At 41.2% G+C, this 27,599-nt stretch overlaps 1 protein-coding gene across 1 annotated transcript; it reads left to right on the forward strand.

Moving 5' to 3' along the window:
- Window positions 1-3,351: 3,351 nt before the first annotated feature.
- Window positions 3,352-24,433, forward strand: LOC139411842 (trichohyalin-like). The gene is made up of 5 exons (XM_071158584.1): window positions 3,352-4,412; window positions 5,301-6,406; window positions 6,991-7,537; window positions 23,459-23,823; window positions 24,423-24,433. The coding sequence occupies exons 1-5, from the start codon at window positions 3,361-3,363 to the stop codon at window positions 24,431-24,433; spliced, it is 3,081 nt and encodes a 1,026-aa protein (XP_071014685.1). The 5' UTR covers window positions 3,352-3,360.
- Window positions 24,434-27,599: the final 3,166 nt, after the last annotated feature.

Here is a 27,599-nt window from a genome sequence, read left to right on the forward strand (position 1 = left end):
TTCATCTGGCTCTATGATTTGCAAACTGCTACTACTGCTTGTTGAGATCAGAACAACGTTTTTCTGTAGATAAATTACAACATCATTATCTAAAGGGGGTGAATCCTCACTGCAGAAATAATAAATAATGTGGAGAGCGGGTCAATCTGGTCCACGAGGATTTATTTCATAATTAAAAACGAATTCTTCTTTTTTTACGCGCATTTCACGATCTGACTTAATGGAAGCCTACCTGTTGTTCTTTACATTTAATATTAGCAATTTTTTCATTGTTTTAGATTGATTTTAAGCGTTTTGAAGGAAGATCCGTTTATGAGCCAAATGAACCCGCTCTTTTACTTGAACGGAGCCAAATGTGCCGGTTCACCGAAAAGACTCAGAAAGCCCATCACTACGACAGCGGAGAGATGAGATCCAAAGAGAGCACCACAATCAACAGACACACTCAACAGGCAGGCGGTAAGGGCGTTGGGATTTGACTGTCACAGGGACAAACTAATAAGAGGTTATACTCCATTGGAATAGGTGGTTCTTGAGGTAACGGTGGTCAATTGAAAACGGATCAACTGGATTCTTGTACCCCGGAGAACAGGTGTAGTCCAGCAGTTGGTGATGGTGACATACTGAACAGTTCGACCTGGACAGGTGCACCAGAGTTGTGATTGTATGTTTGTTTGTACAGTTATGGCTGTAATGTTATTATTTTGTGTTCTCACTAAACACCCACATTTGTATTTGTGTGGGAAATGTTTGTAGGCTATAGTTGCTGTTTGTATTTCATTGAACTTTAGGCCCATACAAAGACAAATCACACAACGTAGAATTACAAATAACCTTAGGCAAAAATACACGAAATAAAAGTCAAGTGAAAATAGTTATAAATGTCTTTATCAATTATGAGTAGCTAAACATTATCGACTTTTGGACACTGGTGCGCAGGAGAACCCCTAGCTGTCAATCAAGCAGGCGCGGTGAACGGATTATGACGCTCAAGCGTTCCAAATGACGCAACAATACAGCTCCAGACCAGAGAAAGTTAATGCCGAGGATGTTATTCGGTTCAACACTAAAACTGAGGTTTGACACGTGTGATTTGAGGTGAGTCAAATATTTACAAAAGTTTACAATACATTAACCATCCGCTTCGTTATTTCTGTTGCTATCAATCACTCCATCTGTATCTACTCTTCTGTCTGTCTGTCGGACTATCTGAATTGTCTGTGTACTGTCTAGCCAGCATATGCCAGAAAGGCTCATATTCACAAAGTCTCATAGAAGGAGTGCTGATCAATAATCAGTTTGGTCTTTTAAATTAAACTGAATACGTTTTGATGGACAGGAGGCGACCTGATCCTAGATCAGCACTCCTACCCTGAAACACTTTGTGAACACAATCCAGGTGTACTGTGATGAGATATTATTATATTAGTTGTGCTGATGCATGATGGGTTGTAGGCTAGAGCTTGAGCGACTCAACTCTGAAGACTGTTTCTGAATTCACTGACCTGGTGAGTAAATGTTGTGTACAATGGCACCATCTAGTGACAGAAACATAGAAACACACATTGTTGCTGAACGAAGGCATCTCTTTATTTTCCAGAAATAAAACTTGTAGACCTTTCCTGCAGTCTCTGAGGAGATGGACACCTCTTCTTCTTCTGGACGATCTCCGTCTCCTACTGGGACTGTCTTCTTACCCCCTCCTATCATGTGGAACAGTCTGTAAGTCATTCATCACATAACCTAGCTCTGGTCCAGGGCATTATGTGCGGCTTGCTGAAGGAAGGCTCAGTGTCTGCAAGCTGTACGTAACGCCCTGGACCAGAGTGACACATTACCCACCTCTGGCCATCATGGATAGTCAACTCATCACATTCACATACTGTAAGTCAAAGTTGTGTGATTTGTGTTATTAAAGACAGTTAAATTGAGCAGAAGTTGAATTATTATTTTAATATTGTAGTAAATTGTCTGAGTTCACTTCCTAAATAATGTGTTGACATTCCTTTGCTCCCAGCTATAAGCAGGCAGAGATGGAGGTTCACTTCCTGAGAGAAGAGAAGAAGACCTATACAGAGAAGGAAGCCCACATGCTTGAGTTGAGGGGGAAGAATCGAACAATCCGAAATCAAAAGAAGGAGATGGACAGACTTCAAGTGTGCCTCTGGGAGGAGGAAAAGAAGAAGAGGAATGGTGGAACGGAGAAGGACAAGATCATTGAACAATTACAGTTTGAGACAGACCATCTCCGAGCCCTTTTAAAAGATGAAAGGAGGAGAAGAAGAGTAGAAAGGGGTATCATGGAAGAGTGGAAGACTGAGATCCTGAGACTGAGGGAGGCAGAGAGCCAGAGGGAGGCAGAGAGCCAGAGGGAGGCAGAGAGTCAGAGGGAGGCAGAGAGCCAGAGAGATGCAGAAAGACAGAGAGAAGCAGAGAGACAGAGAGAAGCAGAGAGACAGAGAGAAGCAGAGAGACAGAGAGAAGCAGAGAGACAGAGGGAGGCAGAGAGAGAGAGGGAAGCAGCGAGACAGAGGGAAGCAGAGAGAGCCACAGAAGCAATGGAGCACCAGAGAAAACTGCAGGAGATCCACAGACTCAAACAACTGCTGGATCTACTGATGGTGGACCTACAACTGGCCCACGTAAGACATGTCATTGTTATTATTAAAAGGCAGTGTATATTTACCCAGCTGAAAATGAATAGTGGCAGACAGCGGTACGCTAACCCAATGTTAACTTTTATTCCTTTCCTTAACCCTTACCTTAACCTCACTGAAACTATACCTAACCTTTACCTTAACCCAACCCTAGGTCCTGAACCTAACCTTCATTTATCTCAACCCCTATGCCTTTCTTCTGCCGGTTGAATATCCACTTCCTTATTAACGTCATTACTGTTGTTGTTGTTGATAACTGTATCTGTGAAGGTTGTAAATAGTTGCATTAGTGAAGCATCATTTGTAGGAGTAATTTCTACAAGCATAAACATCAGAGGCAACATTGTTGTAACATCACACAAATTGTAACAGGAATTTCTCAAACCCCTAACTGAATGAGCAAGAAGGTTGTGTGTTTGTATTTGAACACATTTTGGACATAATTGATTCCATAAAATGTCTCATAATTTTTTCAAACCATGATAATACATTAATTGACAATGAATTGTCCAGATGAATTGATCAAAATGACGCTGCTATTGATGTTGTCCAGTGTTTGATTCAATTACCTAGCTCTAGGTTATATTTCTGTGTATCGTTCTCTGCAAATCTTTTGAAAGTATGTCTTGGTAATAGATTATCACTAATTTAACCTTTTAAAATGAAGCAAGAGATTGAGAGATTGAGGCTATGGCAGAAAGTCATGGAGGATCAGCGACCAAGACTGGCCTGGAACAACAAACCTATTGAGACAGGAAGAGAGAGGGAAAGAGAGAGAGAAAAAGAGAGAGAAAGGGAGATGGAAAGGAAGAGAAAAGCAGAATTGGAAAGACAAGAAATGAAGAAGAAAGTGGAACAGGCAGAAGAAACGATAAAAGCGTTAGAACGAGAGATTGAGAGATTGAAAGAGATTGAGAAGGAAATCATATTTGAAAGAGAAAGAGACATGCGTATTGCAGAGAATGAGAAAGTCAAACTGGTCAACGAAAAGGTAAAAGAGTTAGAGAGAGAGGTTGAGAGACTGAAAGAAGATATGACAACAAAAGAGATTCAATACAAAATCAAATTTGAAAGAGCGAAAGAAGCGTTTAGAAGACAGAATGAGAGAGTGAAACAGGTTAACCAAAATGTACTAGTGTTAGACAGAGAGGTTGTGAGAATGAAAGAAGAGATTAGATTGAAAGACGAGACTGAACCAGAGAGAACATTTGATAGAGACAGAGAGAGAGAAAATGATTGGAGACGAAGTGAAGAGGAGTTGAAAAATAGAGTGGAGAGAGAGATGGAGATGGAGACAGCCCTCATCAATGACAAAAATACGTCTGAATTGGAGGAAGTCTTCAAGAAAATCAAGGAACAGCAGATAGAATTAGAAAATATGGAAACAGACAAATATAAATGGAAACAGAACCAAATGGACATGGAGGAGAAGATGGAGGGTGAGCACAACAAACAGAAAGAGGTAGAAAGAAAGAGAATGGAGAAAATACCAAAACAGAGACAAGAAGAAGATGAGAAGAAGAAGGAGATGGAGAGAGAAGAAGAAGAGGAGAGACGCAAACAGAAGCACATAGAGATGGAAGAGGAAGAAAGAGAGAGGGAGAAAGAGAGACAGAGACAGATCAAAAGGAAGAGAATGGAGAAGAGACAGAAAATTATGGAAAGAGAAGAAGAGAGACAGAGAGAGATTGAAAGAGAGATTGAAGAAGAAAGATGTAAACAGAAGCAAATAGAGATGGAAGAGGAAGAACGAGAAAGGGAGAAAGAGAGACAGAGAGAGATCAAAAGGAAGAGAATGGAGAAGAGACAGAAAATTATGGAAAGAGAAGAAGAGAGACAGAGAGAGATTGAAAGAGAGATTGAAGAAGAAAGATGTAAACAGAAGCAAATAGAGATGGAAGAGGAAGAACGAGAGAGGGAGAAGAGACAGAGAGAGATCAAAATAAAGATAATGGAAAAGAGACAAAAACATATCGAAAGAAAAGAAGAGAGACAGAAAGAGATTGAAAGAGAGCACGAAGAAGAAAGATGTAAACAGAAGCAAATAGAGATGGAAGAGGAAGAACGAGAGAGGGAGAAAGAGAGACAGAGAGAGATCAAAAGAAAGAGAATGGAAAAGAGACAGAAAAACATGGAAAGAGAAGTGAGACAGAAAGAGATTGAAAGAGAGAATGAAGAACAACTATTTAAACAGAAGCAAATAGAGATGGAAGAGGAAGAAAGAGAAGAAGAGAGACAGAGAGAGATCAAAAGAGAGAATGATGAAGAAATGTGTAAACAGAAGCAAAAAGAGATGGAAGAGGAAGTACAAGAGAAGGAGAAAGAGAGACAGAGAGAGATCAAAAGAAAGATCATGGAAAAGAGACAAAAACATATCGGAAGAGAAGAAGAGAGACAGAAAGAGATTGAAAGAGAGAATGAAGAAGAAAGATGTAAACAGAAGAAAATAGAGATGGAAGAGAAAGAAAGAGAAGAAGAGAGACAGAAAGAGATTGAAAGAGAGAATGAAGAACAACTATTTAAACAGAAGCAAATAGAGATGGAAGAGGAAGAAAGAGAAGAAGAGAGACAGAGAGAGATCAAAAGAGAGAATGAAGAAGAAAGATGTCAACAGAAGCAAATAGAGATGGAAGAGGAAGAAAGAGAAGAAGAGAGACAGAGAGCGATCGAAGAGAAAGAGAGACAGAGAGAGATTGGAGAGAAAGAAAGACGACAACAACAAGTGGAGAGAAAGATAATGTTTGAGAGAGATCAAGAAGAAGAAAATATATGGAAACAGAAGCAAATTGACATGGAGAAGGAGGGAAGAGAGAGGGAGAACAAGAGACAGAGAGAGATAGAAGAGATACACAGACGACAACAACAAGAGGAGAGACAGAAACAAAAGGAGAAGGAGAAAGAAAGGGAGAAAGACAATGACAATCAAAGAGAGATGGAATTAAAAGATCAGCAACAGAAAGAGATGGAGAAAGAAAAGATGATTATGAGAGAAAGGGAGGAAGCAGGAAGAAGAAAGGAAGGGCAGAAAAATATTTTGAGGGAAATTGAGGGACAGAATGAACTGGAGATAGAACAGGAGAGAGAGATGGAAGAAAAGCAGGAAGTGATTAAGGAAGCAGAGGAAGAGTACAGGGAAAGAGAAGAGAGAGGAAAGGAAGTAAGCATGAAGAAACATGTAGTAGTTAATGTTAAAGCAAAAGCACGGGAAGTCTTCAATAGGCGTAAAGAGAGGAGGTTAGAAGTGTTGAAGGGGGAACGAGAACACATAGAAAGAGGACAACAAATCAGGAGGGAGAAGGAGGAAAGACGGCTGGAGATGGAAAGAAAACAGGAGAGGGCAAGACAACAAGAGGAGCAGGATAAAAAACGAGAGATTGAAATTGCTAGACAGAAAGAAATGTTGAGACTTAGAGAGGAGGAGAGGCAGAGAGAGGAAGAGAGAGAGGAGGAGAGAAAGAAAGCCATTAAATCCCATTTATCTTTAATCAGAGAGAGAGAAAAAATAATACAGGCAAAAAAAAGAGAGGAGATGGTGGAAGAGGAAAGAAGGGAGATCCTTGAGTACAAGAGGGGTGAGTTAGAGGAGGAGGAAAAAGAAGATGACAAGGAGGACATTCTCCCACCCGATAAAAGTATCCGAAGGAGAGCTGTGGGCTGGGTGAATAAAAAATGGGAGAAGAGGAACCTCAGAAAGATAGAGAGAACGTATCAGAGAGAGGCTGAGGAGGGCCATAAGATCGTCCACATAGGTAAGACCTGTTTTCCCTCTACTTATGACATTATCCTCTTTAGTCTCCTCTACACACATTTGTTCCACACCAGTCATCATGTTGCATCATTGTTTCAATATAAAACTACTGTCCAAAGAATATGTTAGCTGACATGGCTCATTGAGTGACTGACTGACATAACAAGAAAAATACTGCTGATAACAACCACGTTTTTAAATGGTACCTTGTGTCATCTACTAGTCTAACTCTCAAGACTAAGTAGAGACCCAGAAAGAGTTCCTAAAAACACACACACAAAAACGAGTTTTGGGGGGATCCGGGGGCTACTAGTGGCCATGCGGCCCTAAGCGATCACATATGCCCTGGCACTATACAAAGAATAGGTGCCATTCTGGACTCATGTTCAACTTAGGGCCAGGTCAATTCGGGATGGGAATTATTGCACTTTATTGACAAATTCCATGCCTTCCTCAACTGAAAAGAGTAAAGAATCATTGAGATTCAATTGTGTTTTCTATTCTTCATTCCCTGTGTCCATTACATTTAAGTTGATACCAGATCCACTAAGATGAATGTGAACTCTACTTCTTCTCCCCTCCCAGCCATCCCTGGACACACAAGGCTAACATCCACCATGACCCGGGCAGAGAGAGAGAGGGAGAAGAGGAAGGAGCTGCTGAAGGCTGAGGAGAGAAGGAAGAAAATTGAGGATTTCAATAAGCAGTGGAGAGAGCGGTCCCTGCTTAAAAAACAGACTCATCAACAACTGAAGGAGGAGAGGGAGAGGATGAAGGAAAACTACCTGGAGCAGATGAATCTGGAGGCTGATGCTCAAATCAACAACCGGTGTCTATCCACCCAACACAGCCACGATTACAACCACGGTCAGGAGTTGCCCGGGTGGGCCAATGGCCAACAAGTAAGCCAAGAGCCCACTGGATCTGCTGATGGCCACCAGGAAAGGCCAAGGAGGCAACAGGCATGGGCAGAGAACCAGGAGGGGAGTTCAGAGAACCAGCAGGAGGGGCCAGAGAACCATCAGGGGGGGCCAGACAGCCAGCAGCTAGAAGCTCCAGATGAGGTTGAAACATCAGAGCGAATCTCCAAGACAAAGAAAAAGCCAAGCATCTGGAAGAAAATTAGGATGAGGTAAAGAATGTTTAAACATCTATTCATGTTTTACACTGTTAATATACATGTCATCACTTTAAAAAGTGACATTATCCAAATGTGAGGGTTTAGTGTACATGCATCACACATGTAAATATATAGATACTTACCTGTCTCTGTGATGTCTTACAGCATTCTGCCTAGAGCTGGAACTCGATGAAGCCACAGTTCCACTGAGGTTACGTTGGTAATTAAAAGTGTCGCCCAAGAATTCCTCCTCCTCTTTAAGTCATCGAGCCACATTTCTTCCTCAAAACATTATAGTCTCCTCAAGCCAGCAAGTATCCTCTTTATCAGGCAACAAACCATCGAAGGTCAGTGACCCTCCTCCCAAGAACAGAGACTCTCATCTGTATCCTAGTTAAATTCATCTCTGCTTACCACCTCTACAGTCCTAGAAAATATCCCAAAAATGGAAATGGTTTCAACAGAAGTCCTCCCCTCAGACCAGTGGCTCCACAGACCAGAGTTTCTCATCTTTATTCAAGTTGAATGCAACTCTGATCATTTCCACCACCTCTCCTGTTAAGGGGAGGTGCTGAAAAGGAGGTCTGGGAGGAGGTCTGCAGGTAGCCTGGACCGGACCGGTAGCAGCTAAGTTGCTGGCTCCATCCCCGGGCAGAGCTGCTCAAGTCAGGCCAGTGATGTTTGATGATGTCATTTATGTTTGCAAAGTTTTACTCTTTAATAAAAGCATTTATTAAAAAAGCAATATTGTTGTTACGGTGTGGATTGTTTTGTTATTTATTAGAATTGAAACATCCAGTAGTCATGGTAGATGTTAGACTTTCAATGAGACACCTAACATTCCATCAGTTTGATACAATGTGTGACATGTTATATTACAGAGGAGTCCTCTATACACATCTATTTTAGACCATAGGAGAAATATCAGATTGAAATAGCTTCTCTAAGAATCTGAGGAGAGAGCAACAGTAGACGCATCGTTAGCTCTCCCACCTCCAGTTCAGTACTCGGGTCATTCCACCAATTGAGTACCTTTTGGGGAGTGTAACTTTATATTTCACCTAATTCTAACATTCTGTCATAAAGAGCACATGTTCAACTTAATATAAAACATGTTTTCCATCTCAAAGTAACAAATACATACTATAGTAAGTGCCTATTAAGTGCCAAATAAAGTGACAGGGTTGACTGTAACAGAGTTGACTATTTCATCTAGAATCAACCATAGATCCCCATGTGACAGGGGGAATGGAATGCAAGCTTACCAAACACATGTAAATAGTTTAAACATTTCTAGACTGTCTATCTATAGGTAACAGGGTTGATACATTATTATTAAAAGATTAGTTCACTGTTTTTATTGGTGAATCAAAATTGGTTGATTCAATCATACATTGTTTTACAGAGGTGAAGTTAGCTTTATATTAAAGATTCAGACTTTGCTCTTCAATAATACCTCAAATACAAAATATATATATATCAATGTAATATTCTAACTCGTCTGATGATAGTGAATAAGTTAAACCCCTTATTTTTACCATTCGGTGTCATATTCACTTTTAGGAGGTGAAATGTAGCTAAAAATGTGCCATCCTCTGCTCAGAGGGTTAAGGGACCGTCTAAAAACTGCATCGCATACAATTGCCTCTAAATGAAAAATATCAAAACCTTCTCAACTACATGACATAGAGATCTCAAACAAATTTGACACTGTAAAGAGACCTCTTTTCTCGAATGCAATTAGTTACATTATTTTTACTTCTGTAATATCTACAAAATGTAAAATAAATCACTTTACAATAAAAACGTCAATATCTTCCCCTCCATATAACTTTCATGAATACAACCAACTGATATTGGTTCAGAGACCTCATGCCTCCAATCAATAGCAATAACTTTTGTATTTTTTGACTTTGGTGATATTCTACCAACTTAAATTGACTTTATATTAAAAATACTTTCTTAAAATGTCAATAACATATCCGTTATTTTACCAGGTAAATTGACTGAGAATACGTTCTCATTTGCAGTAATGACCTGGGGAATAGTTACAGGGGAGAGGAGGGGATGAATGAGCTAATTGTAAACTGGGGATTATTAAGTGACTGAGATGGTTTGAGGGCCAGATTGGGAATTTAGCCAGGACACCGGGGTTAACACCTTTACTCTTACGATCAGTGTCATGGGATCTTTAATGACCTCAGAGAGTCAGGACACCCGTTTAACATCCCAGCCAAAAGACAACACCCTACACAGGGCAGTGTCCCCAATCACTGCCCTGGGGTATTGGGATATTTGTTTACTCTTTTAGGAAAGAGTGCCTCCTACTGGCCCTCCAACAGCATCTGGTCTCCCATCCAGGGACTGACCTACACCAACCCTGCTTAACTTCAGAAGCAAGCCAGCAGTGGTATTCAGGGTGGTATGCTTCTGGCAAGAAACTATCATTGGTTCAGGAACCACATCCCACTAATAAACATCAATTACTTTCTGTATTTTTTTTTTACTTTATATTTTTTTAATGAATTTGAATGGACTTTACCTGAAAAATGTTTCCCTAAAACTTCAGTAGCTTCCACTTTTATGAATACAACAAACTGATACTGGTTCACAGACCTCTTCCCTCCAATCCACGGTAATTACGTTTGGACATGTCAAATTGAAAACATTATTGGTGTTGTTGAATTAGGTTTTCATAATAGCAATCTAGGACTGATGGTTTGGTTCTCTAAACTAGCAAGTATGTTGGTTTGTTACCAAGGCAACTACTGTAGCTATCTAGTAAACTTGCTAGCTACTTCAATGGATGTTGAACACATTTCTACCGGCAAATGTGTTCAATTATAGCCATGGTATAAAAGGGATAATCAACTCAGGGCTTTATGGTTCTCTGGAAAATAATGCAAGTCCATGGAAGGTCAGTTCCACAGTGTTCATTATTTACCATAGAACTCATAGTCCCTCGTTGATTATCCCTTACATCACTTTATGAGCTGGATTTGCCTTTCTTTGCAACAGTGGAAGCTGCTGAGGAGACGACGGCTCATAATAATGGTTGGAATGGAGTCAATGGAGTGGGTTCAACCACATTAAAGATGTGGTTTCCATGTGTTTGATACCACTCAATTGACTCATAATAATGGTTGGAATGGAGTCCATGGAGTGGGATCAACCACATCAAAGATGTCAATTGACTTCATTCCAGACATTATTATGAGTTGTCTTCCCCTCAGCAGCCTCCACTGCTTTGCAATTAGTTTGTTCGTTTTCAGTTGTTAGCATTTAGCTAACAAAGTCTATGTGAATTTGCTATCGGTTTGTGCTAATTTGTTAGCATTCTGGTAATAGAGGGCAATAGGTTTTTCTTGTGTTTTTAGCACCCCCTCATGTGCTATGCCGGTAATACTGTAAACCCCGGTATGAGAGAAGGATGGTATGACAATATGAAAATCTGGATACTGCCCAAGCCTAATCACCACAACTACCTACCACAACTAGCTATCACAACTACCACACCTACTTATCCCAACTACCACAACTACCATGCCTATGTACCACAACCACCACACCAACCACACCTATCATCACCACAACTACAAAACCTACCATCACCAAACCTACCTAGCACAACCACCACACATATGTACCACAACTACCCCACCTACCAAACACAACCACCAAACCTACCTACCACAACTACCACATCAACCTACCACAACTATCCTACCCACCATCAACACACCTACAATCCACCAACACCACAACTATCACATCTACTATCATCAAACTTACCACACCTGCCAAACTTACCACAACTACCTACCCAAACTACCACACCTATAATCACCATACTTACCATTACACCTACCATCACCACACCCACCATACCTACCATCCATACACCTACCATCACCACACCTATCACACCTACAATCACTACACCTACCATCATACATATCATCACCACACCTATCACACCTACCATCACCACAAAAACCATACCATAATTACTTCACCACACCTACCATCATCACATCTACCATAACCACACCTACCATCACAACACCTACCGTCACCACACCTACCATCATCACATCTACCATAACCACACCTACCGTAACCACACCTACCATCACTACACTTACCATCACCACATCTACCATAATCACACCTACCATACCTACCGTCACCACACCTAACATCACCACACCTACCATCACCACACCTACCATCATCACATCTACCATAACCACACCTACCATCACAACACCTACCGTCACCACACCTACCATCATCACATCTACCATAACCACACCTACCGTAACCACACCTACCATCACTACACTTACCATCACCACACCTACCATCACCACATCTACCATAATCACACCTACCATACCTACCGTCACACCTAACATCACCACACCTACCATCACCACACCTACAACCACTCCACTTACCATTACACCTACCATCTCACCTACCATCACCACACCTACCATCTCACCTACTATCACCACACCTACCATCCCCACACCCACCATACCTACCATCCACACACCTACTATCACCACACCTACGATAACTACCACCACCGTCATACAAACCTTCACCACACCTACCATCACCACACCTGCAATCACCCACCTACCACACCTACCATCATCACATCCTCCATCACCACACCTACCATCACCACACCTATCACACCTACCATCCCTACCATCACCTCACTTACCATCATTACACCTACCATCCCTACAATCATTACACCTACCATCCCAACAATCACCACACCTACCATAATAAATGTGGATAGGTATGCTGCTTCATTCAATGATGACGGTATTGTAGAAGGTAGATACAGGAGTAGCCTATAGTCTACAATAATAACGTCCTTAAATGTACTATAGTATCATTTATTTAATTGATGAATGAAATTGTAAATAGGCTCCTTCATTCAGTGAATACTGGATGTCTTTCTATCTCTGGGAGTATGTTAATGAAGGCTTTTCAGCTGTTGAACTATGGCAATGTCCAACAAATGTCTAAATCTTTCTTTCTTTTAGTCAACAAGTGATGAGCCAGAGCAACCAATCAACGTCACTCCAGCTGTTCTACCCACCACCCCCACTGCTCTTCCTCCACCACCAACCTCATCCTCTTCTCCTGTTCAACTAATTTGCCGCCCCACTAGAAAGGACTGTACATACAATTGAAGTCGGAAGTTTAAATACACTTAGGTTGGAGTCGTTAAAACTAATTTTTCAACCACTCCACAAATTTCTTGTTAATTAACAAACTATAGTTTTGGCAAGATGTTTAGGACATCTAAAGTTATTTTTTCCCCAAAAATGTGCCGACAGATTATTTCACTTATGATTAACTGTATCACAATTTCAGTGGGTCAGAAGTTTACATAAACTAAGTTGAATGTGCATTTAAACAGCTTGGAAAATTCCAGAAAATGATGTCATGGCTTTAGAAGCTTCTGATAGGCTAATTGACATAATTTGAGGCAATTGGAGGTGTACCTGTGGATGTATTTCAAGGCATACCTTAAAAACTCAGTGCCTCTTTGCTTGACATCATGGGAAAATCGAAAGAAATCAGCCAAGACCTCAGGAAAAAAAATTGTAGACCTCCACAAGTCTGGTTCATCCTTGGGAGCAAGTTCCAAACGCCTGAAGGTACCACATTCATCTGTACAAACAATAGTACGCAAGTATAAACACCATGGGACCACTCAGCTGTCATACCGCTCAGGAAGGAGACGTGTTCTGTCTCCTAGAGATGAACATACGTTGGTGCAAAACAAAACGTGCAAATCAATCCCAGAACAACAGCAAAGGACCTTGTGACGTAGCTGGAGGAAACAGGTACAGCAATATCTTTATCCACAGTGAAACGAGTCGACATAACCTGAATGGCCCTCAGCAAGGTAGAAGCCACTGCTCCAAAACCACCATAGAAAAGCCAGACAACGGTTTGCAACTGCACATGTAGACAAAGATCGTACTTTTTGGAGAAATGTCCTCTGGTCTGATGAAACAAAAATTGTTCTAAAATTCACCAAATTTATTGTGGGAAGCTTGTGGAAGGCTACCCGAAACGTTTGACACAAGTTAAACAAGTTAAAGGGAATGCTACCAAATACTAATTGAGTGTATTTAAACTTATGACCCACTAGGAATGTGATGAAAGAAATAAAAGCTGAAATAAATAATTCTCTGTCCTATTATTCTGACAATTCACATTCTTAAAAGAAAGTGGTGATCCTAACTGACCTAAGACGGGGAATCTTTACTTTACTTTAAATGTCAGGAATTGTGAAAAACTCTGTTTAAATGTATTTGGCTAAGGTGTATGTAAACTCCCGACATCAACTGTACATACCCCTGTGCCCATCTCATTGCAATATGGTCCATCCAGGGCCTCAGCTGGGCGCCTACAATGTGAGAAATGTAAACAAGATGCTATAATAGTGTGTGTGTGGTTTGAGTTCCAAGAAAAGACATGAGTGTGATGTGCCCCTCTGTTTTAATGTTGAAATGCCATGAATGGAAGATGACAAAGGAGATAGTGATGAGGTTGAGAACATCCAGTATGAAAATAAAGACCCCTTGGGATCTAAAATGAGTGTGGGGGGCCTCTAGTGTCTCCTTTCTGTCTGTTTGAGGATACTACAGTCACCCCTGGTGGAGGATCTTGGAACACTGCTATTTAAGAGGTTGATGAAAACCTTCAACGGTGGTGGTGCTATGTTGCATGTTATCTTGAATACCAATCAGCAGTTTGAGGACAGAATGAAATGGTGTAAACTTAACAGGTTGAACTTGTTGAGGACACTCTTCTAAAAAGGGGTTCCAACAGGGTTCTTGGCTGTCACCAAAGGAACATCTTTTTTGGTTCCAGGTAGAACCCTCTGTGGAATGGAGCCCAAAAGTGTTCTACCTCGGCACAAAAGGGGTTCTACCTGGAACCAAAAATGGTTCTCCTATGGGTACAGAGGAATAATCCTTTTAGGTTGTAGAAAGCACCTTGTTCTTAGTGTAGGTCTATATTGCAGTGGTGGTTCAGTGGTTTTCTGTAATAAAATCAATGGTTCATTGGTGGTGGGGAGTTTAGATGATCTGAAATAATATGAAACATCCCCACTTTTAGCCCACATTTACAAGCAGGCAAAGTAACCTCCTATGTGTGCTGAGGCATGTGTGATCACTCAACATTGACAGGACCGACAGAAAAAGACATGCTCACACACAAACAAAAGACAACTTGTCTAGCTTGCACCGTTATGCAATTATTAAGAGACTAGATACAAACAGCTAATCCTGGCTACCAATGTTCTAGCATTCATTTATTGAAGATAGCCAGTGGTGTAAAGTACTTAAGTACAACTACTTTAAAGTACTTCTTAAGTCGTTTTTGTATCTGTACTGTATTTTACTATTTATATTGTTGCCAACATTTACTTTTACTTCACTACATTCCTAAAGAAAATAATGTACTTTTTACTCCACACATTTTCCCTGACATCAAAAAGTACTTGTTACATTTTGACAGGAAAATGGTCCAATTTACACAATTATCAAGAGAACATCCCTGGTCACCCCTACTGCCTCTGATCTGGAGGACTCACTAAACAGAGAACATCCCTGGTCACCCCTACTGCCTCTGATCTGGAGGACTCACTAAACAGAGAACATCCCTGGTCACCTCTACTGCCTCTGATCTGGAGGACTCAATAAACAGAGAAAATCCCTGGTCATCTCTAATGCCTCTGATCTGGAGGACTCACTAAACAGAGAACATCCCTGGTCACCCCTACTGCCTCTGATCTGGAGGACTCACTAAACAGAGAACATCCCTGGTCACCCCTACTGCCTCTGATCTGGTGGACTCACTAAACAGAGAACATCCCTGGTCACCCCTACTGCCTCTGATCTGGAGGACTCACTAAACAGAGAACATCCCTGGTCACCCCTACTGCCTCTGATCTGGAGGACTCACTAAACAGAGAACATCCCTGGTCACCCCTACTGCCTCTGATCTGGAGGACTCACTAAACAGAGAACATCCCTGGTCACCCCTACTGCCTCCTATCTGGAGGACTCACTGAACAGAGAACATCCCTGGTCACCCCTACTGCCTCTGATCTGGTGGACTCACTAAACAGAGAACATCCCTGGTCACCCCTACTGCCTCTTATCTGGAGGACTCACTAAACAGAGAACATCCCTGGTCACCCCTACTGCCTCTGATCTGGAGGACTCACTAAACAGAGAACATCCCTGGTCACCCCTACTGCCTCTGATCTGGAGGACTCACTAAACAGAGAACATCCCTGGTCATCCCTACTGCCTCTGATCTGGAGGACTCACTAAACAGAGAACATCCCTGGTCACCCCTACTGCCTCTGATCTGGAGGACTCACTAAACAGAGAACATCCCTGGTCATCCCTACTGCCTCTGATCTGGAGGACTCACTAAACAGAGAACATCCCTGGTCACCCCTACTGCCTCTGATCTGGAGGACTCACTAAACAGAGAACATCCCTGGTCACCCCTACTGCTTCTGATCTGGAGGACTCACTAAACAGAGAACATCCCTGGTCATCCCTACTGCCTCTGATCTGGAGGATTCACTAAACAGAGAACATCCCTGGTCATCCCTACTGCCTCTGATCTGGTGGACTCACTAAACAGAGAACATCCCTGGTCACCCCTACTGCCTCTGATCTGGAGGACTCACTAAACAGAGAACATCCCTGGTCATCCCTACTGCCTCTGATCTGGAGGACTCACTAAACAGAGAACATCCCTGGTCATCCCTACTGCCTCTGATCTGGTGGACTCACTAAACAGAGAACATCCCTGGTCACCCCTACTGCCTCTGATCTGGAGGACTCACTAAACAGAGAACATCCCTGGTCATCCCTACTGCCTCTGATCTGGAGGACTCACTAAACAGAGAACATCCCTGGTCACCCCTACTGCCTCTGATCTGGTGGACTCACTAAACAGAGAACATCCCTGGTCACCCCTACTGCCTCTGATCTGGAGGGCTCACTAAACAGAGAACATCCCTGGTCACCCCTACTGCCTCTGATCTGGTGGACTCACTAAACAGAGAACATCCCTGGTCACCCCTACTGCCTCTGATCTGGAGGGCTCACTAAACAGAGAACATCCCTGGTCACCCCTACTGCCTCTGATCTGGAGGGCTCACTAAACAGAGAACATCCCTGGTCACCCCTACTGCCTCTGATCTGGTGGACTCACTAAACAGAGAACATCCCTGGTCACCCCTACTGCCTCTGATCTGGAGGGCTCACTAAACAGAGAACATCCCTGGTCATCCCTACTGCCTCTGATCTGGAGGACTCACTAAACAGAGAACATCCCTGGTCACCCCTACTGCCTCTGATCTGGAGGACTCACTGAACAGAGAACATCCCTGGTCACCCCTACTGCCTCTAATCTGGAGGACTCACTGAACAGAGAACATCCCTAGTCACCCCTACTGCCTCTGATCTGGAGGACTCACTAAACAGAGAACATCCCTAGTCACCCCTACTGCCTCTGATCTGGTGGACTCACTAAACAGAGAACATCCCTGGTCACCCCTACTGCCTCTGATCTGGAGGACTCACTAAACAGAGAACATCCCTGGTCACCCCTACTGCCTCTGATCTGGAGGACTCACTGAACAGAGAACATCCCTGGTCACCCCTACTGCCTCTGATCTGGAGGACTCACTAAACAGAGAACATTATTGGTCACCCCTACTGCCTCTGATCTGGCGGACTCACTAAACAGAGAACATCCCTGGTCACCCCTACTGCCTCTGATCTGGAGAAAAAAAAATAATGGTTTGCTTAATATGCCTACTACTGAAAACTAATAACGTTTCTCCGTCTCATCATTTTACCCTATTAATCAAGTTACGTAATGTGCAAAAGTGCAATATGACTCTCAGCACATTGAGGTAACATGGTTAACTACATAGTCCATGAGTTTGGTCACGTTTGAAGGCAATTGAAGGGAGTTTTAACAGAGTGATAAACTGGTTGGTATTTTCCCCATTGTAAGTAATGGAGGTTGGCTAGGCTGCTAATGGTTTACATGTAAGAGAAGGGATCAAGATGGCGTCTGAACTTTCTGTACTTTTTTTCAACAATATTTTAGATCCTATTTGTTTTATTTTCTATCAACAAAGACTCAGTTTAGTTCAGGTAATATTTGTAAATATGTGATGTCACGATAAAATGTGTTAATATTTCTACAAAAATAGCATTTAACAGTTCGCTAGCTTGATGCTATCCATATTTAGCTTGGCTAAGCGCTAGCTAGCTCTAGGCTAGTTTATCTCAGTCTGATAGCTTACATGTTAGTAGTTTATAGTATAATGGTTGTAGCATCGTTTAGCACAGGTCTCCAGTAATTTATAACTTTTCCCAAATTGACACTGATAGTACAGTGAGTTATATATAATGTGAATGTGTAGATGTGTGGTGACATTGAGTGGCTGCTGCCAACACACTGACTCAACTCCAGCCACTTTAATAATGGGAATTGATGTAAAATATATCACTAGCCACTTTAAACAATGCTACTTAATATAATGTTTATATACCCTACATTATTTATCTCATATGTATACGTATGTACTGTACTCTATATTATCTACTGCATCTTTATGTAATACATGTATCACTAGCCACTTTAAACTATGCCACTTTGTTTACATACTCATCTCATATGTATATACTGTACTCGATACCATCTACTGCATCTTGCCTATGCCGCTCTGTACCATCACTCATTCATATATCTTTATGTACATATTCTCTATCCCTTTACACTTGTGTGTATAAGGTAGTAGTTTTGGAATTGTTAGCTAGATTACTCGTTGGTTATTACTGCATTGTCGGAACTAGAAGCACAAGCATTTCGCTACACTCGCATTAACATCTGCTAATCATGTGTATGTGTGACAAATAAAATTTGATTTGATAGTTTTTTAACCTAAGACTTTTTATTTTTTTGATACTGGAATATGAAATGTGGAGATGTAATGCAACAATAGAGTTGTAATGGATACTTGGTTTTGATAACCAAAAAGATTAACAAAAGAGAACAGTATTTTAATACATCTTGGAGATTTCCTACTACTGAACACTAGTAACGTTTCTCCGTCTCATCATTTTACCCTGTTAATTCAGGTTTATTATCTGCTGACCACATCCCAGTCCGAGGCGTGTAACATATGTCAACAGGTGTCAAGGACTTGAAAGTTACAGAAATTGAGTTAACTGTTAGGACAAGGGATAACAACTAAATGAAATCCAGATCCTCAAACCTCAACTTAGATGACTGCATTGATAGAATTGTCTCTGCTGCTTACGTTAGTAAGTTAGATTTGCTAAAAGGTTAATGGCAGGTGCCTCTGAAATCTCGAGTTTCTGACATCTCAGCTTTCATTACGCCTGATAACTTCATACAATATACTGTGATGCCCTTTGGAATGTGTAATGCACCTGCTACTTTTCAGTGCCTAGTTAACATTGTGTTCGTGGATGTGCCAAATTGTACTGCTTACCTTGACAATGTGGTGATTAATTAGTCAACTTGGTCTGATCATCTCGCCACCTTGAAAAGTGTGTTTCAGTGGTTGGAGAATGCTTCTTTAACCCTCAATTTGGCCAAGTGTGAGTTTGGGAAGGCTACTGTGGCTTACTTGGGGACGCAGGTGGGACGAGGTCAAGTGTGAGTTTGGGAAGGCTACTGTGGCTTACTTGGGGAAGCAGGTGGGACGAGGTCAAGTGTGCCAAATAACTGGCAAAGTGGAAGCAATTGTTGCTTTTCCTGCTCTCACGACTTGTCGCCAGTTGTGCAGATTCCTGGGGATGGTAGGGTACTATCGTACGTTCTGTAAGAATTTTTCGACGGTAGTAGCTCTCCTTACATCTCTGCTTAGTCCCAAAGTACCATTTAAGTGGTCCAAGGAATGTAACTATGCTTCACGTTCTGACCTTTGTTTCCTTTGTTTTGTCTTTATTTAGTATGGTCAGGGCGTGAGTTGTGGTGGGCAGTCTGTGTGTTTTTCTATGTTTTTCTATTTCTATGTTTGGCCTGATATGGTTCTCAATCAGAGGCAGCTGTTTATCGTTGTCCCTGATTGAGAACCATATTTAGGTAGCCTGGGTTTCACTGTTGTTTTGTGGGTGTTTGTTTCCCGTGTCAGTCTTTGTGCCACACAGGACTGTTTCGTTAATATTCACTTTGTTATTTTATATTGTGTAATGTTCAGTTTATTCTATTAAAACATGGACACTTACCACACTGCGTTTTGGCCCGATCCTTGCAACACCTCTGACGAAGAGGAGGAAATCTGCCATGACATTTAGATTCAGCCAAAGCACTACTTGGTAGTGCCCCAGTGCTTGCTGCTCCCAAATTTGACAAACCATTTAAGTTGGACGTATACGCTAGTATAGTATAATTTGGTAACGGAATTATGAGTTTTAATCACTTAATAATTCACAAACAAAATACACATCAGAAAAATCACTAGAACTAATTGTTAGCTCCACCATTACTGGTTACTTCTGTGAACGTTCATTATCCTCCCTCCTCACAAAGACAAATGTGAAAATATCTTGAAGTTATGTGGGTTTTTGGTAACGGAATTACAAGGCACAAGGTAATATTTCTGAAACTTAAAGAAGGTTAATGATTTCTCCAAAACCAAATGTAAGTGTTGATATTAGTAGTCAGGGGTCTTTATGTCAACATGATTCTGTTTTTATGTAGTTCTGATATTGGACCTTTTAAGACTTTTTCTGGTGATGTTTTCTAAGATCCCTTTTCCATCTGTTTACCCAGAAATCAAAGCCTTCACTGGTTGAAATATGTATCTAGAATTACATTTACCAAAAATATACACTCTTAGATTTCATTTCACACCCAATTACACATGCTCCTATGAACGTCATAATTGGTGCTCAAATCAAAATCGAATTTTATTGGTCACAACTCATGGTTAATAGATGTTATTGCGAGTCTAGCGAAATGCTTGTGCTTCTAGTTCCGACAGTGCAGTATTATCTAACAAGTAATATCTAAGAATTTCACAAATACCTAATAGACAATCATTTTACATGGAAATGCCCTACTGTACCTCTAGAGATACTATCCATCCCCAAATAGTAATAAAGTGGTCGGGCTGGTTGCTACTGGCCTCTCCAGCTTCAGGTTGAATCACACCCATGATATGAGGAGGTTTACTGGACACACAGGGAGAAACTACAGTCTGAATCACACCCATGATGAGAGGAGGTTTACTGGACATACAGGGAGAAACTACAGTCTGAATCACACCCATGATGAGAGGAGGTTTACTGGACATACAGGGAGAAACTACAGTCTGAATCACACCCATGATGAGACTACCTTTAAGTCTTAAGGGTTTGGTTAATGTTAGGGTTAATGTAAGGATTAAGGTTAGGGTTAAGGTTAGGGTCCGTTTTAGGTTTTGGTCAGACGGGCTGTCAATGGGATGTTGGTCAGAAAAGTCCATTTAGTCTTTCCCTTCTCAAACCTGTCCTCCCCCTAACCAGTTCACAAAGTGGACTGGATCTAGGTGAACTATGTGGAGAGTCTTCCAGGGACAAAACAGTACAGACTGAGAAGCTAACAACCGTGTAGTTTACTCAACTCATTCAAACTATCATGAATATTGTTTAGAGAGAAGATCTGAACAAGGGCATAAAGTTTAAGATATAGCAAGAGAGGACAATATGGTGCAAGGTAGCCAAAGTGGAATCAAAAGTCATAGGCCTAATCATCAATCAAATATGAAATATAAAACCAAAATATAATCTACATATAAAGACAACATGTCATCTACATGTGTTATAGAATAGCTCCCTTCTCACATCCCAGGTCATGTTTGGACTGGAACGTGACAACTCAACGGGCTATGCGCATCTCCCCAATAGCCTACAGACAACTTTCCTGAGTGCAATGTCATTAATGTGACCGATATGTACAGTATAATAAGCATAGTGAAGAAGGAAAAGATCCCACCTCTGACGCACAGCAGAGACATCGCTGCTGAGATTTCCCCTGGAACAAGAGTCCCTCAAGAATTTAAAAACAGGCATTGCGTTTCAATGAATGTCCTCCCCAAACGCATGTTGCATCGTGAACTATCCTCCCAGTCCCTTGGGAGTTCAGCGGATGGATGATGCGCCGCTGCCATTTACTTGGATGAGAAGTTGGACGAACGCTCCTCCAGCTCACGATTTTTTGAACGGATCTTTTTGTTGAACCTCGGGAACCGAATTGCATCGGTGAAAGAGCCATTCATCTGGCTCTATGATTTGCGAACTGCTACTACTGCTTGTTGAGCTCAGAACAACGTTTTTCTGTAGATCAATTACAACACCATTATCTAAAGGGGGTGAATCCTCACTGCAGAAATAATAAATAGTGGGGTGAGAGTTGTGATTGTATGTTTGTTTGTACAGTTATGGCTGTAATGTTATTATTTTGTGTTCTCACTAAACACCCACATTTGTATTTGTGTGGGAAATGTTTGTAGGCTATGTTTGCTGTTTGTATTTCATTGAACTTTAGGCCCATACAAAGACAAATCACACAACATAGAATTCCAAATAACCTTAGGCAAAAATACACGAAATAAAAGTCAAGTGAAAATAGTTATAAATGTCTTTATCAATTATGAGTAGCTAAACATTATCGACTTTTGGACACTGGTGCGCAGGAGAACCCCTAGCTGTCAATCAAGCAGGCGCGGTGAACGGATTATGACGCTCAAGCGTTCCAAATGACGCAACAATACAGCTCCAGACCAGAGAAAGTTAATGCCGAGGATATTATTCGGTTCAACACTAAAACTGAGGTTTGACACGTGTGATTTGAGGTGAGTCAAATATTTACAAAAGTTTACAATACATTAACCATCCGCTTCGTTATTTCTGTTGCTATCAATCACTCCATCTGTATCTACTCTTCTGTCTGTCTGTCGGACTATCTGAATTGTCTGTGTACTGTCTAGCCAGCATATGCCAGAAAGGTTCTTTCACATAGGCTCATATTCACAAAGTCTCATAGAAGGAAGGAGTGCTGATCAATAATCAGTTTGGTCTTTTAAATTAAACTGAATACGTTTTGATGGACAGGAGGCGACCTGATCCTAGATCAGCACTCCTACCCTGAAACACTTTGTGAACACAATCCAGGTGTACTGTGATTATGAAGTTGTGATGAGGTATTATTATATTAGTTGTGCTGATGCATGATGGGTTGTAGGCTAGAGCTTGAGGACTCAACTCTGAAGACTGTTTCTGAATTCACTGACCTGGTGAGTAAATGTTGTGTACAATGGCACCATCTAGTGACAGAAACATAGAAACACACATTGTTGCTGAACGAAGGCATCTCTTTATTTTCCAGAAATAAAACTTGTAGACCTTTCCTGCAGTCTCTGACGAGATGGACACCTCTTCTTCTTCTGGACGATCTCCGTCTCCTACTGGGACTGTCTTCTTACCCCCTCCTATCATGTGGAACAGTCTGTAAGTCATTCATCACATAACCTAGCTCTGGTCCAGGGCATTATGTGCGGCTTGCTGAAGGAAGGCTCAGTGTCTGCAAGCTGTACGTAACGTCCTGGACCAGAGTGACACATTACCCACCTCTGGCCATCATGGACAGTCAACTCATCACATTCACATACTGTAAGTCACAGTTGTGTGATTTGTGTTATTCAAGTATTAATTGATTATTATTAAAGTATTAAAGTATTATTAATTGAGCAGAAGTTAAATTATTATTTTAATATTGTAGTAAATTGTCTGAGTTCACTTCCTAAATAATGTGTTGACATTCCTTTGCACCCAGCTACAAGCAGGCAGAGATGGAGGTTTACTTCCCGAGAGAAGAGAAGAAGACCTATACAGAGAAGGAAGCCCACATGCTTGAGTTGATGGGGAAGGATCGAACGATCCGAAATCAGAAGAAGGAGATGGGCAGACTTCAAGTGTGCCTCTGGGAGGAGGAAAAGAAGAAGAGGAATGGTGGAACAGAGAAGGACAAGATCATTGAACAATTAGAGTCTGAGACAGACCATCTCCGAGCCCTTTTAAAAGATGAAAGGAGGAGAAGAAGAGTAGAAAGGGGTATCATGAAAGAGTGGAAGGCTGAGATCCTGAGACTGAGGGAGGCAGAGAGCCAGAGGGAGGCAGAGAGCCAGAGGGAGGCAGAGAGCCAGAGGGAGGAAGAGAGCCAGAGAGAGGCAGAGAGAGAGAGAGATGCAGAGAGAGAGAGAGAGGCAGAGAGACAGAGAGAAGCAGAGAGACAGAGAGAAGCAGAGAGACAGAGGGAGGCAGAGAGACAGAGGGAGGCAGAGAGACAGAGAGAGGCAGAGAGACAGAGAGAAGCAGAGAGACAGAGAGAAGCAGAGAGACAGAGGGAAGCAGAGAGAGCCACAGAAGCAATGGAGTACCAGAGAAAACTGCAGGAGATCCACAGACTCAAACAACTGCTGGATCTACTGATGGTGGACCTACAACTGGCCCACGTAAGACATGTCATTGTTATTATTAAAAGGCAGTGTATATTTACCCAGCTGAAAATGAATAGTGGCAGACAGCGGTACGCTAACCCAATGTTAACTTTTATTCCTTTCCTTAACCCTTACCTTAACCTCACTGAAACTATACCTAACCTTTACCTTAACCCAACCCTAGGTCCTGAACCTAACCTTCATTTATCTCAACCCCTATGCCTTTCTTCTGCCGGTTGAATATCCACTTCCTTATTAACGTCATTACTGTTGTTGTTGTTGATAACTGTATCTGTGCAGGTTGTAAATAGTTGCATTAGTGAAGCATCATTTGTAGGAGTAATTTCTACAAGCATAAACATCAGAGGCAACATTGTTGTAACATCACACAAATTGTAACAGGAATTTCTCAAACCCCTAACTGAATGTGCAAGAAGGTTGTGTGTTTGTATTTGTACACATTTTGGACATAATTGATTCCATAAAATGTCTCATATTTTTTTCAAACCATGTCAATACATTAATTGACAATGAATTGTCCAGATGAATTGATCAACATGACCCTGCTATTGATGTTGTCCAGTGTTTGATTCAATTACCTAGCTCTAGGTTGTATTTCTGTGTATCATTCTCTGCAAATCCTTTGAAAGTATGTCTTGTTAATAGATTATCACTAATTTAACCTTTTAAAATGAAGCAAGAGATTGAGAGATTGAGGCTATGGCAGAAAGTCATGGAGGAGCAGCGACCAAGACTGGCCTGGAACAACAAACCTATTGAAACAGGAAGAGAGAGGGAAAGAGAGAGGGAAAAAGAGAGAGAAAGGGAGATGGAAAGGAAGAGAAAAGCAGAATTGGAAAGACAAGAAATGAAGAAGAAAGTGGAACAGGCAGAAGAAACGATAAAATCGTTAGAACGAGAGATTGAGAGATTGAAAGAGATTGAGAAGGAAATCATATTTGAAAGAGAAAGAGACATGCGTATTGCAGAGAATGAGAAAGTCAAACTGGTTAACGAAAAGGTAAAAGAGTTAGAGAGAGAGGTTGAGAGACTGAAAGAAGATATGACAACAAAAGAGATTCAATACAAAATCAAATTTGAAAGAGCGAAAGAAGCGTTTAGAAGACAGAATGAGAGAGTGAAACAGGTTAACCAAAATGTACTAGTGTTAGACAGAGAGGTTGTGAGAATGAAAGAAGAGATTAGATTGAAAGACGAGACTGAACCAGAGAGAACATTTGATAGAGACAGAGAGAGAGAAAATGATTGGAGACGAAGTGAAGAGGAGTTGAAAAATAGAGTGGAGAGAGAGATGGAGATGGAGATGGAGACAGCCCTCATCAATGACAAAAATACGTCTGAATTGGAGGAAGTCTTCAAGAAAATCAAGGAACAGCAGATAGAATTAGAAAATATGGAAACAGACAAATATAAATGGAAACAGAACCAAATGGACATGGAGGAGAAGATGGAGGGTGAGCACAACAAACAGAAAGAGGTAGAAAGAAAGAGAATGGAGAAAATACCAAAACAGAGACAAGAAGAAGATGAGAAGAAGAAGGAGATGGAGAGAGAAGAAGAAGAGGAGAGACGCAAACAGAAGCACATAGAGATGGAAGAGGAAGAAAGAGAGAGGGAGAAAGAGAGACAGAGACAGATCAAAAGGAAGAGAATGGAGAAGAGACAGAAAATTATGGAAAGAGAAGAAGAGAGACAGAGAGAGATTGAAAGAGAGATTGAAGAAGAAAGATGTAAACAGAAGCAAATAGAGATGGAAGAGGAAGAACGAGAAAGGGAGAAAGAGAGACAGAGAGAGATCAAAAGGAAGAGAATGGAGAAGAGACAGAAAATTATGGAAAGAGAAGAAGAAAGACAGAGAGAGATTGAAAGAGAGATTGAAGAAGAAAGATGTAAACAGAAGCAAATAGAGATGGAAGAGGAAGAAAGAGAGAGGGAGAAAGAGAGACGGAGAGAGATCAAAAGAAAGATCATGGAAAAGAGACAAAAACATATCGAAAGAGAAGAAGAGAGACAGAAAGAGATTGAAAGAGAGCACGAAGAAGAAAGATGTAAACAGAAGAAAATAGAGATGGAAGAGAAAGAAAGAGAAGGAGACAGAGAGAGATTGAAAGAGAGCACGAAGAAGAAAGATGTAAACAGAAGCAAATAGAGATGGAAGAGGAAGAACGAGAGAGGGAGAAGAGACAGAGAGAGATCAAAAGAAAGATCATGGAAAAGAGACAAAAACATATCGAAAGAGAAGAAGAGAGACAGAAAGAGATTGAAAGAGAGCACGAAGAAGAAAGATGTAAACAGAAGCAAATAGAGATGGAAGAGGAAGAACGAGAGAGGGAGAAAGAGAGACAGAGAGAGATCAAAAGAAAGATAACGGAAAAGAGACAAAAACATATCAAAAGAGAAGAAGAGAGACAGAGAGAGATCAAAAGAGAGAATGATGAAGAAATGTGTAAACAGAAGCAAAAAGAGATGGAAGAGGAAGTACAAGAGAAGGAGAAAGAGAGACAGAGAGAGATCAAAAGAAAGATCATGGAAAAGAGACAAAAACATATCGGAAGAGAAGAAGAGAGACAGAAAGAGATTGAAAGAGAGAATGAAGAAGAAATATGTAAACAGAAGAAAATAGAGATGGAAGAGAAAGAAAGAGAAGAAGAGAGACAGAAAGAGATTGAAAGAGAGAATGAAGAACAACTATTTAAACAGAAGCAAATAGAGATGGAAGAGGAAGAAAGAGAAGAAGAGAGACAGAGAGAGATCAAAAGAGAGAATGATGAAGAAAGATGTCAACAGAAGCAAATAGAGATGGAAGAGGAAGTACAAGAGAAGGAGAAAGAGAGACAGAGAGAGATCAAAAGAAAGATTATGGAAAAGAGACAAAAACATATCGGAAGAGAAGAAGAGAGACAGAAAGAGATTGAAAGAGAGAATGAAGAAGAAATATGTAAACAGAAGCAAATTGACATGGAGGAGGGAAGAGAGAGGGAGAACAAGAGACAGAGAGAGATAGAAGAGATACACAGACGACAACAACAAGAGGAGAGACAGAAACAAATGGAGAAGGAGAAAGAAAGGGAGAAAGACAATGACAATCAGAGAGAGATGGAATTAAAAGATCAGCAACAGAAAGAGATGGAGAAAGAAAAGATGATTATGAGAGAAAGGGAGGAAGCAGGAAGAAGAAAGGAAGGGCAGAAAAATATTTTTTGGGAAATTGAGGGACAGAATGAACTGGAGATAGAACAGGAGAGAGAGATGGAAGAAAAGCAGGAAGTGATTAAGGAAGCAGAGGAAGAGTACAGGGAAAGAGAAGAGAGAGGAAAGGAAGTAAGCATGAATAAACATGTAGTAGTTAATGTTAAAGCAAAAGCACGGGAAGTCTTCAATAGGCATAAAGAGAGGAGGTTAGAAGTGTTGAAGGGGGAACGAGAACACATAGAAAGAGGACAACAAATCAGGAGG

The sequence above is a fragment of the Oncorhynchus clarkii genome, chromosome 6, assembly GCF_045791955.1.
Source record: "Oncorhynchus clarkii lewisi isolate Uvic-CL-2024 chromosome 6, UVic_Ocla_1.0, whole genome shotgun sequence".
Lineage (NCBI taxonomy): Eukaryota > Metazoa > Chordata > Actinopteri > Salmoniformes > Salmonidae > Oncorhynchus > Oncorhynchus clarkii.